At 34.0% G+C, this 12,608-nt stretch overlaps 1 protein-coding gene and 1 long non-coding RNA gene across 2 annotated transcripts; one reads left to right on the forward strand and one right to left on the reverse strand.

Annotated features, from left to right (window-relative positions):
• The first annotated feature begins 200 nt into the window (after nt 1–200).
• On the forward strand, nt 201–6,065 carry LOC132560553 (RING-box protein 2-like). The gene is made up of 3 exons (XM_060225217.1): nt 201–342; nt 1,533–1,580; nt 4,289–6,065. The coding sequence occupies exons 1-3, from the start codon at nt 201–203 to the stop codon at nt 4,405–4,407; spliced, it is 309 nt and encodes a 102-aa protein (XP_060081200.1). The 3' UTR covers nt 4,408–6,065.
• Nucleotides 6,066–7,273: 1,208 nt separating this feature from the next.
• Nucleotides 7,274–12,585, reverse strand: LOC132560552 (uncharacterized). The gene is made up of 2 exons (XR_009554663.1): nt 8,526–12,585; nt 7,274–8,478 (listed from the first exon to the last, which is right to left on the reverse strand). It is a non-coding gene; the product is annotated as an uncharacterized LOC132560552 (long non-coding RNA).
• Nucleotides 12,586–12,608: the final 23 nt, after the last annotated feature.

Consider the following 12,608-nt stretch of genomic DNA (forward strand, 5'->3'; position numbering starts at 1 on the left):
ATACTTCCATGTTGTGTCATGTGACCACAAACATGATATCCTCGTTCATATAGGGTAAAATTCATATTATGTAAATTATTTTGACAACAACAAATATATATTATTTAGTTTATTCGTAACAGTATAAGTTTACGATGTTATGCCATATTCAAATTTTATTTTATTGCTAAAGTAAATAAAACTGTGGTGTATCATTCAAAATGGCTGACGACATGGAGGTTGACAGAGAAGCAGCGAAAAAGCCTGAAAAAATGTTTACCCTGAAGAAATGGAATTTAGTCGCCATGTGGAGTTGGGACGTAGAATGTGACACGTGCGCAATTTGTCGTGTTCAAGTGATGGGTACGATAAAAGAGCTCGTGATAATGTTCCTTTGTTCTGATAATTTCACAACACTGTGAAAACCAATGCCATTGTAATAATATGATCCCCACCAACTCGCTACCAACGGGGGCAAGTCATTTCGGTACCAGGTTCCGGTTCTTCCAAAATAAGTAGTTTCGGTACTTTAATCTTTTGATTTATGTTTTAAATTAGATTTTTTCAGGTATTTTGTCATTAATAAATATTGCTCATTCCATTAATGGAAAACTGTTCACTCAAAATGACACTCTAGCTATGTAAAACATTTTTGCAAGTATCGAATAAACTTGGTGCCGAAATGACTAGACCCAAATAAAGGCAAAGCTTTATAAGAAACAGAGGCATCAGACTGAAATAAGGTTTAAATATAGTATACTGTAATTGATTGCCTGATTTCATGACTCCTTCCCGTGTCCGGGTATGGTATATTGTAATGTACTTGTGTTATTATTTTGGGGATATTTGAGTCCTGGACTTGAGCTTTTCCAAGGATGTTATCTATGTCCCTGGCCTTTCCTATAGCACTCGCTCAGATTTTGAGAACCCTTTTTGTAACTGGACTCTTCAAAAATTACTTGGCATAGATATAGTATTCTGGTCATTTCAAATTTAATTTCATTTGAAAATCAAGCAAATGAAAATTTGGGAGCCATGCAGCCTCAATAAAAATCTTAAGTTGATTCAAGTAATTATTGGATGATAATTTTTAAATCATATTTTCATCTTTATCATTGTGTTGTCATTTGTTGTAGTATTGTGAACAAAATTACTCTTCTGGTACCAGAGCATTTGCATAGTCAAAACATTTAAGTTCAAGTGAACATGTATTCTGCAAACTGTTCTTACTTTGAACATGAAAGATTCTTTAAATGCATACATGTGTAATTCATGAATGAAGTTGTAATCAAGTAAAAGCATGTCGCAGCATGCACCACAACAGAGGTAATCTCACATGATCTCTTTATAAAATTGTAAAAAGTTGTTGAGTGAAACTATTTCCACAAGACCACTTTCTTCCTTTTTGGTACCATACAATTATCATATCAGAATTGAGACAACTGTGTTAAGTGCACTATTTGCCAGTTAATTTATTAACAAATCTATCAGTCATTTCCAAAATTAACTTTTTTAACCATCCATGATTAAATTTAATTAATTTCTTCTAACAGATGCATGTCTACGATGTCAATCTGAGAACAAACAAGACGATTGTGTTGGTAAGTTATTATGTAATTTTCATGTAGAATTTTACAAAGCTGTTAAGGCTGAGAGTGGATGAACTCAAACACAGGAATCAGACACTCTATACATTTCAATTCCATGTAGTTACACACTGATAGATCTAGAGCAAACAAATATATATTGTTTACAGTTAAAATCTTGTTTTAGTCCTTTTTAGGTCATCTGACCCGAAGGGTCCGATGACCTATAGTCATCATGCTTCGTCCGTCGTCGTGCGCCGTCCGCCGTGCGCCGTCCGTAAACTTTTCATTCAAACGACTTCTTCTCAATAATTGGAAGGCCCAGGCAACTAATATTTGGCCTGTAGCTTGCTTTGATGAAGCCCTACCAAGTTTGTTAAAAAAAATGACCTTGACCTTCATTCAAGGTCACAGGGGTCAAATGTCTTAAAATCTTCAAACGACTTCTTCTCAATAACTGGAGGGCCCAGGCAACTAATATTTAGCCTGTAGCTTGCTTTGATGAAACCCTACCAAGTTTGTTCAAATGAATGACCTTGACCTTCATTCAAGATCACAGGGGTCAAATGTCTTTAAATCTTCAAAGGACTTCTTCTCAGTAATCAAAAGGCCCAGGCAACTAAAATAAGGCCTGTAGCATGCTGGGATGAAGGACTACCAAGTTTGTTCAAATGAATGACCTTGACCCACTTTAAAGGTCACAGGGGTCAAATATGTTAAAATCTTTAAACAACTTCTTCTCAATAACCAAAAGGCTCAGATTGCTGATATTGTGCCTGTGGCATGCTGGGATGAAGGGCTATCAAGTTTGTTTAAATGAATGACCTTGAACAACTTTCAAGGTCACAGGGGTCAAATATGTCAAAATCTTTAAATAACTTCTTCTCAAATACTAGAAGGCCTAGGGGCTAATACTTGGCCCATAGCATGCTGGCATGGAGCCCTACAAAGTTTGTTCAAATGAATGACCTTGGCCCACTTTCAAGGTCACAGGGGTCAAATATGTTAAAATATACAAAGGACTTCATCTCAATAAGCAAAAGTCTATGAGTGCCGATATTGGGTCTGTAGCATGCTGGGAGGAAAGGTACCAAGTTTATTTAAATGAATGACCTTGAACAACTTTCAAGGTTAAATATGTCAAAATCTTTAAATAACTTCTTCTCAAATACTAGAAGGCCTAGGGGGCTAATTGGAAGCTTGGAGCCCACTCATGGACCTTGGCCCACTTTCAAGGTGCATGTTAAAATATACAAAGGACTTCATCTCAATAAGCAAAACTATGAGTTAAATTAAAAATCAAAAAGACCTCAACCCACTTTCAAGGTCAAGTTTAAAATATAGAAACAAGCAAAACATTTTATTGGGCCAGAGGAGAGGCTACCAAGTTTGTTCAAATGAATGACCTCAACCCACTTTCTAGGTTTGGGCTTTTTTAATACCTGTCATGGAACTGCAGATTCATTGTTGACTTAAATTAAAAATCAAAAAGTAAAAGTTTATCGAAACCTTTGGTGTTATGCAAACTTTATCGCCTTTGGTGTTATGAGTTTTTTTTTTTTTTTTTTTCCATAATCTTAATCCTATATGAAAACACCTTTGTTTTCAACTGATCTCCTGTAAACTTGATTTTCTTTAGTCTTAATTACCATGACATGAACCTCTGTTTTACTTAACATTATTTTCATTGTTTTTGAAAGTTTTGAAAGAGTTTGTTTTTTTTTATTTTTGTGGGTGGGGGGATATTTTGTCCAGAGATCTCCCTCAGTTTTCAACCCAAAGTCTTTTCTTGGCTTTAAAGTGACATTTTTTTCCTGTATATTATTTAGATTCAACAATTTTTATACACCTATCAAAAGTTTAGTTTGATGCAACATATTGTGGTATGGCATTGAGCATCCACCCATCCATCATAAACTTGTATCTGCTCCCAGTTTTCAACCAAACTTGGAAGGCTTCATTACCATGCATAAAGTTGTGTATTCCTGATTGGCAATTTGATTCAAATGTATTTGGAGAGTTGCTGCCCCTTACTATCACTTGTTCTTCTTATCATAATACTAGTCTTGTCTGGAGATCTCCAACTGTTTTCAACTGATCTTTTTCTCACCTGATAGGCTTAATCACATTGACACAAAATTGTGTTTTGATTCAACAGTTTTTCCTTTTTTTTTTTCCCCGTCGTTTTTTATCATCTTAATTTTGTACCAAGATTTCTTCCCGCAATTTATATACAATTTTTTAAAAACTTGGTGAGCCTGGAAAACTACATGAGATTGTGTTCTCGTGAACTGCATTTTTATTTAACAATATGTCAAAATGTTTGCGCCCTTTGTTTTTATTCTGCATTTTGATCTTGTCCAGAGGTTTCTTCAATTTCTTTTTTAAGACTTGGTATGCTTTAATTTGTCATTAAAACAAATTGCCTTCTTGACAATTCAGCTCATTATTACCATTTTCCAATTTTTAATTGTTGTGATACATTAGCATCTGAATATTTCTTGGGCATTGGATAGGCAAATATTGTTCCACCTCATAGTACATGTAGTTAATATCAAATAACAACTATAACATTACAGTGAGATAGCACTTTATTGCACATGCCCACAAGTAACTGTAGACATTTTAAATAGGAATCTGTTTTTCTTTCTGTATTTTATATACTGTCAGTACTACAGAACAAAAAAGCAGTCTAAATATAAAATTTGAATTTTGTTTTGCAGTTGTTTGGGGCGAGTGTAACCATTCTTTTCACTTGTGCTGTATGACTCTGTGGGTAAAACAGAACAAGCGATGTCCATTGTGTCAGCAGGACTGGGAGGTTCAAAGGATCGGGAAGTAGGATATATAATTGCATGAAAATGGATGTGTGTTGGTATCATTAGAGATGGATCATCAGGATAAAGATGGGACTTCTTGGAGTGATGTTTCAAGCATTCCTTGTTCTGGACAGTGGTCTTTATGTACTTAAGGAAATATTTAAGACTTTTAAGATCCATCACTGACCAGATTGAAATGTGCAATACTTTCCTACATCACCAAGAGCCCTTGTAACATTTTGTCAGTCAGCAGTTGCTCTACTTCTTGATGTGCAGATGGTAGAGGTTATCGGTAATATGGACAGAAAATTAAGAGAATACTCTTTTTATAGCCCAAAAATGAAACTTTCATTTTCTCGTTGTTGAAATCCAGGACAGGACAGCAGATCACAAAAGAATTCAGAAAGTATAGATCTTGACTAAAAGTTTGAAAATTGAGCAGAACCAAAACCTTTAAAATTTTGGAAGGTCTCAGTTTGGGTGTTGTACCCAACCACTTTACTGGTTAAAGGTGGTGAGAAAGATCTGAACAGGTTCGAAACATTTGTTTCTAAATGAGTAAAGAGATTGCTTCAATCTTGAATTTATTTGCAACCTTAAAGCACCACATATATACACCAAAAAGTTCACAAAGTTTACCATGGCATTATTATTTCAATATCCAGTAATAAGCCCATCCCTGACTTTTAGTCTAAGCTAGTTCTTGACCCTCTGGATTCATTTCAGGATGTTTACTTTGATACAAGTGTTCTTCAATTTTGCTTGAATCCTTGAAAACCAGGATCTTAATATGTTCTTAGTGGAATGCTGTCTAGTCAGGAGTTACAAGTATTTAATCATAACTAAATATTATGACCTTTGTCATAGGTTATTTATAATTTGAATTGGATGAAATCCAGGGGGATGTAAAGACAAAAGAGAAAATCAAATAAGAATATTATGTTATTATAAAAAATAAAATATTATATAAAATTACCTTGTTATGTAATTGTAATTCAACACCTCTGCCAGGGATTGTGCCCAGGATCTCTTGTTTACAGATTAACTTTGAAAAAGTTTACAAGAAACAAAAGCTTTACCAGTACGACATTTACATGTAGGTAAAATTAAAACAGCATGGATTATTTAACTTCATTATTCATAAAATTACGACGGCTGAGTTGTATAGGTACATGACGGCCCTCCACCTCTGGGTCTCATATTTGAGGCATACAGTGTACGCAAAGCAGTCACCAGGTACTGACAGCAGGTTGGTGGCGTTTCTCCAGAACTCCAGCTTTCCTCCATCACTCAAACCTGGCAAATCCTTGAATGACCGAATTACTTCAATTAGCTGTTAATAGGATGTAACATTATATTCTATAAAACAATATTTAGTGCACTAGATTGAAGTGAAACTGGTAATGAATCTGTAAATTTTCATTTCTTTTTTAATTGGGTCGCCTTTTCTAGTCTAGTTGGCGTGCTTGTAAGAATTCTAAAAGTAATTTTGAGAGTTCTCTAAACACAGGTGTTGCCATCATCAAGAATCCCGTAGACCTAGATGGTTAATGAAGTAAAGTAATCATCGTGGCATTATTTTTTTGTTTTTGTGCACATGGAATATTATGACAATATGAAAACATCAGGTTATGATTGCTTATGTGTACTCTATGAAAGTTGTGATAAATTACAGAAATTCTTTCCTTGTTTTGTTTTCAATTCTGTTCCATATAGTAAAGAGGCCTTTTCCAATGGTTTGCTAACCAGGGGAGATCTTCTGAAGGAAATTTGACCATGCTTGGCATCCTTGGGTGCAACAGACAGAATTTTGTATGAATTGTGGGTCTGGCCATCTGAGTGGCGAAGTTCATTTGATGACTTAATTTTAACCAACTAAATTTGGTCTGAAGCATCTTTGGATGAAAGGACTCTTTCTTTTTAAAGAGATGCTCCAACCCTTGGCATTTTCATCCCCAATCAACTGTCAAGCTTATCGCTATACCATCCGACCGGAACAATGGGACGCAAGAATGACCCCTCAAAACAGGTCCCAATAAGAGAACCAGAGATAAACCTTTAAAATCCTCCTGTTGGGATAAAGGGATTTTTACGAAAACTTGTTCTAAATAGTGAGCCACTGAGGGCCAGAGACTAGTAAGAAAAATGCAATTTTGACATCGACATCAAAGGCAGTGTAGAATGAATTATATTCAATTTGTTTCTAAAATCCTTCTTTGACATAACTGGATTCAGCAACATAACCATCTTCCATGAAATGACATACATAAAACTCCCGAGCAAATGTGTATTGTTTCATTCTGAACAAATTTTAGATTCATTTGGCCATTTGGGTTCTAAAACATGAAGAGCCTAAAAAGAAGTAATCATGAACAATTGAACAAATTGAATATAATTCATTCTACACTGCCTTTGATGTCGATGTCAAAATACATCTCCCCAAAACAGTACTGATACACATCGTAATTGTGTTATGATGAAAGTTATACACCAATCTATTTATAAACGATGAATTTTGACATGTAGACCTGATAATAAAAGAAAGCATGGTTCAGCAAGAAATCAAAGCATGTAATTTGACTGAAATTTCAATAGTAATTGGAACCAAAGGTGACAGCATTTTTTATTTATTTATTTTTAATACCCGTCACATTCTGGAGGAATAACTTTCAAAATTCATACACTGCATGCTTTTCATCAACTTCTACCAATTGGTCTTTAAATTATGCCTGCACAGCTAAGGACTGGTGGGGGAAACTGAAATTTAAGAAACATCCATTTATTAAATGTCTGAGAGAGTGAGAATATTGATAATGAGGATGGGCCGCAGATGGAGGACAATTTGAAAAGCAATTCAGCTGGTGGCAAACAATACAAGTAACACAACAAAACAGTGAATTCTTGTTTAATTGATGAGTTGTCATGAAACTATACAGATGTATTACACAATTATGAATGTGAAGTTGCATTATCATTAAAGTTTACACATTCTTCTTCGTAATTCCTTACAGAATAATTTTTTGAATTCGTGACACCCATCATAATTTTGACTGCATAGCTGCTTGTTATTTTATCACTCATAACTCCCAATTTTATTTTTTCCAGTCTTAAATTAAGTTTTAATTGTACAAAATAAAACTAGGTACATGGCTTATACTACTTTACAAATCTACACAAGTTTGTATTTACAAGTTAGCTGCCAGTACTGTGTTCTGACAAGTTACTGGTTACATAAAAAAGGGGGACACTTACAGACACATTGTAACTCAGCCATTGATAAAATCCTAGGTACAAATATAATTAGAGGCGAAATCCTGCTAAAATCTGAAGCACCTGCATCCAAATTATTTTTACAGTATTACTGTATATGTACATAAATGTAGCCTAGAACTTTTTAACAATTTGCAATTTTTACTTATTTGAATTTCTGGAAAATAAAACAAATTCAAACACTTGCTTTAGCCATAAAAAAATGAAGATCAGAATTTAAAAAATATTTTTCAGGAAGAAACTTTACAACCTGACCTCTAAATTTACTTCAAATCACTGAAGACTTTGCTATAATAAGGAATGCACTATATCTAATTGCTGTAAGACATGAGCACAGTCCCAAAACTATTACCAAAGTCTATATAATTAACCTAACAACATATCTCAATCATCCATGATTCTTATTTCATCCTAGAAAAGATTCATATCTTTGCCACATAGTTATGCTGATCAAGCCCACTTGACCCTGCACAGGCGTGTTACCAGTACAACTTTAAACATCAACAGAAGAACAGATATAACAATCATAATTTTAGAGGAAAATACATACAAGTTGATAAAATTTGTGGATGATTTGATATGAAAATTTTGTACTAAGTTTATGAAAATATGCAGACTTAAATACATGAAAATATGCTGACAGGTCATCAGCTGGCATATACACTCTCCACACAATCAAACATACAGAATTCTGACACTCTCTCACAAATTTTTTAACTCGCATCAAATCCTAAAATACTCCTACAAGTATCTCCCATACCAGAATGTACATCACATAATGCACAAATCCATGTTGATGGACAATTTTCTTACACAAATTACACCTAACTCGCTCATTTCCACTCTCAAACGCAAATTTTTCAAATAACACAAGTCTTAAGATTTCAATCACAAAGTTAATTTGGTAATACATGTTTACTATGAGAATAGCAAAACCCCATGAGGAAAGCATTACCTCAAGAAGTCAAGTGGGAACTTTGACCCTTTAGCCTCAACTTTGACACAATAACATTACTATAAAACTAAATCTGTTGAGGCATTTTGAAGACATGTTATACACAAGCATTTCATTCAAAAGAAATCTGACCCATAACCTTGACAAATGACCACTGAAAGTTACTTTGGTGAAGAACTTCACACATCCAAATTATGACTGAATTTGAATTGAGGCATTCGTGACACTATGTAAACAATCTTTTTTACTATGGATGGATGCAAACGTACAAACTAGACACGATATACCACCATGTATTAAATAGGTTGATGTAAATCATTACCTTGAACCCAAGTACACCCAACAAAGACAGTAACTGCATAATAACTTGCAAGTTATATTCTCAAAATTTGGGATCAGAATCCAGTCGCCTGAATATTTTTGTAAGAGGTTACCCTATACCCTGGGCCGCCTATGTGAAGGTTTGTGACTACAGCTTCCAGTATGTTCACACCTGCTGTTTCATCACTCATCGACTACCACAGGACTTGGGCTGAGGTCAGAACTTGCGTTTGACTTGGATTAAAAGTGAGGGAAAGTTATGACTAAACAACAATCAAAACAAACAATAATTACAATTTTGTCAGCAAAACAAAATCAGCACAAAAGTAAACTTTTCAGAAAAGAGGTATAGACACTAATATACAAAAGAAAATGTTTGTCTAAAATTTTCACACCGAAAATGATCACACTGCATATTAAATTCAATTTTTCACACCTTATTGATAATAATAATTCAAACCGTTGAAATCATGATTTCTAAACACAGCATAAAACAAAGCAAACAAAGGGTAGACAATCAAGCATATAACCAATAATTTATGCTAACACTATTCTAGGTACTATACAGAATCCCTTGAGCAAAGAGTACAGAAAGCTCACAAGGACTACTAAATCAAAAACCAGGTACTGCGTGTACCTTGAACCAGGAGACATGCATGAAGCATGAAACTTTAAGTCCACTTTGAAACCAAAGCAAATATTTTTAAGAAATCTAATATTTGACAAATACCTATTTTTAGATATCATCAGTATCACAGTGTCCTGGTAAAAATCTACTGTTTGTGGTGTCTGCCAAAACTTTTAAATTAAGAAATATGCCTGCTTGTGAAACAGTAACAAATATATTTTTATCATTGAATCATTCCTTGTTTTGGAATTAAAAACTAAATCTAGGTCGCATCTCGCATAACCAGGTTGAAATGGTTCAGGTGGTCTAGAAATATTCCTTGATACGCGAATGCACTTGTACCGGATGTTGGAACTGATATATGTAAAGCTAGAAATGCAGTTTCAGAATTTCCTGTCAAGCATCATCAATTAACTAAAATGAAGAAACCAATCATTTCATTCATACAATATAGCACAATGATCCTTGAAATATGTGGAGTTCACCAACCCTACTTTTTATGCTGAAATTCTAAAAACTACTGATATTCAGCAAAAAAGTTTCGGACAGGTACAGCTGGACCCCTCAAACTGCACGTGCCAAATATTCCGCAGACAAGCCTCTATCCTGATCTGTACTTGGCATTTTTCTTGCAGGTTCAACCGGTCCAACTGTTTTAATTAGGCGGAACAGCCCTAACATTATTATTCTCACCACATTTATGCAGATTTAAGGGTGGTTTTTGCTGCAGAGTTTCATATTAAAACTTTCATCTTCATGCCTCATGCCATAAGGGCTGGAATAACAAAACGTTATTGTTAACAACATATTTGCAAAAGTCATCAAACACTAGACTACCACCAAATTAAGGCCAACCAAATTTTCAGTCAATATATATCTCCACTTAATTGTCTGACACACATTTAAAATATGTAGATATATACAGGACAATTTATAGAATGTAATTACATGGGAAACAGGTTCTGTTTTTATAAAATCATCTACTGAACACATTCATCAATGGTACATAACAGCTAATAGATAACAATGTTTATACTGGCAATATCTCCTGTACTTAACATTAACAGACAGTGGCACACAACTTTCAGCCATTCTTAAACAGTTCCACATAAGGGAAAATCTTTTTCATGCAGATATTTATATCAATAAAGCTAATTTTAGTGAAAAATTGCGCAGATTCAGTATTGCTTGTAGGTATGAAAGCATGCAAATCAGCCCATCATCTAACAACAGGTGTCCAGGACTGTTATGAAGGAGGTCCCAGAAAAGATACACTACATATATCTATATGGGTATAATATGGATATCCTGATGGGCTACTATATGAAGGAAATGTAGTTTTACAGGCAATTACCAACAAGCATAATCCTTGATGCATGTCATTATATCCAAAATCGTCAATTTAGAGACACTGCATGATTCAAAAATCAAATTTTTGAAAACTATCTTCAAATATTTTAACATTTATGTATAATGAAATCCAAACTATCTATTACCAAATGTAAAAAATAGATCTTTTGAAAACTGAATCGTCAAATATTTTTACATGTTGAACCAACCATTACAGTCAACAGAACACAAATGGTACCAACACACAACAGATGAGCATCAAATGGCAAAAGGCCTCCATAGACGTGAAGTAATAAACATGGCTTTAACATCAGATTCTTACAGCAACTGAACAACAGATTATCACATCTTCCAGGGAGGTTGAAACCTGGAAAGACTTCAGGACTAGACCTTATATATAATTTTGCTCTAGCTTGTCTGCAATGCCTTTAAAGCAGGACCCATGTAAGTTTGCTGATTTGCTTTAAAATAAATTTAAAGGTAGTATAAATGTTGCATTTCTGAAGAAAAACATTCACAGATAATCATTACAATTTGTGAGAGGCAGTTACTAATGGGTAGTAAAGGACCAGATAAATCAACTTTAGACAGCGTAAATAATATCTGCCTGGGACACAGGACCACACTCTTTGTCACTATATAGATCAAGGTCTAAGTGAAAACAACATTCTTCAATGTCAGATGAATATATTATATGAAAAAATGGAATTGTTTGGGTATATGACTCGACAGATGTATGGAATATCGATTATAAATGATAACATCTTGCTTCTCAAAATTTACATCATTACTCGGAAAACCTGATCAAATTTCAGTCATGTAATATTACAAAGATGGCTCCAATGAAATGTTATAATAAAATGATGGTTTTAATATAATGAAATTAATATTACAATGCTGGTTCTACTGAAAACAATGCATTTCTTTAGCATTTCCAAATGAAACAAAATATATATTCAAAATATCACCAATAATGGTTTTAACATACCTTGGCAAAATGTACAGCAACTACATACTGATGTTATTAACATTGAGACAAAAAGGAATGGATTTTTGATCTGACAAATAAACTATTGAAGTCATACAAGATCTTCTGACGACATTACACAACACAGCCCCTGGTTCATGCCCATCAAACAGTTGTGATGCTGTCCATTCGGTTATAAAAAAAAATCTGCAGTTTGTATATTACAAATTCCAATTGTAACAGCTTGTGTTTGAAGCACTGGTCCCAGAGATCAAAGCAGAGCCAGTTCCACATACTTTAATAACACACTCAATCACTTCTCCACCAGATCTCCTTCTCTGGACTTCTAATATATAGCACTTCAAAAACTTATCTACATGAAATATAATTTTTTTGTTACCATTATTCCATAATAATTGTATTGATGCCTTGAAATCAAAATCCTGATTGTTTTTTCCTTTTAAACTCTTAGAAACAAAGCACACTGTCATAGTTAAAAGATGTTTAACTTAGTAGACTAAGCAATGTAGCAAATAAACACTTTATAAAATTCTGTTACCATGGGAACTTTTAGATCTTTCAATACAGCTTAACCAAAAAAACACTAATAAAAACCTAGCAATCCTTATTGGACTGTCTCAGCATCAGAAACTTAACATTCAGATCCAGATACATAACAAGTAACAATAACTTTCAAGTATTCAAAACCTCTAATTTTGAAAAAAAAAAAAAA

The sequence above is a fragment of the Ylistrum balloti genome, unplaced genomic scaffold (genome assembly GCF_031769215.1).
Source record: "Ylistrum balloti isolate Yb309-2 unplaced genomic scaffold, AGI_CSIRO_Ybal_v1 Utg371078, whole genome shotgun sequence".
NCBI lineage: Eukaryota > Metazoa > Mollusca > Bivalvia > Pectinida > Pectinidae > Ylistrum > Ylistrum balloti.

Excerpts from the sequence above, each read along its gene's own strand:
- LOC132560553 (XM_060225217.1), top strand. The coding sequence starts at position 201 with ATGGCTGACGACATGGAGGTTGACAGAGAAGCAGCGAAAAAGCCTGAA. Across the intron at positions 343-1,532 it reads TTGTCGTGTTCAAGTGATGG|ATGCATGTCTACGATGTCAA; the intron begins GTACGATAAAAG and ends TTCTTCTAACAG. Across the intron at positions 1,581-4,288 it reads CAAACAAGACGATTGTGTTG|TTGTTTGGGGCGAGTGTAAC; the intron begins GTAAGTTATTAT and ends TTTGTTTTGCAG.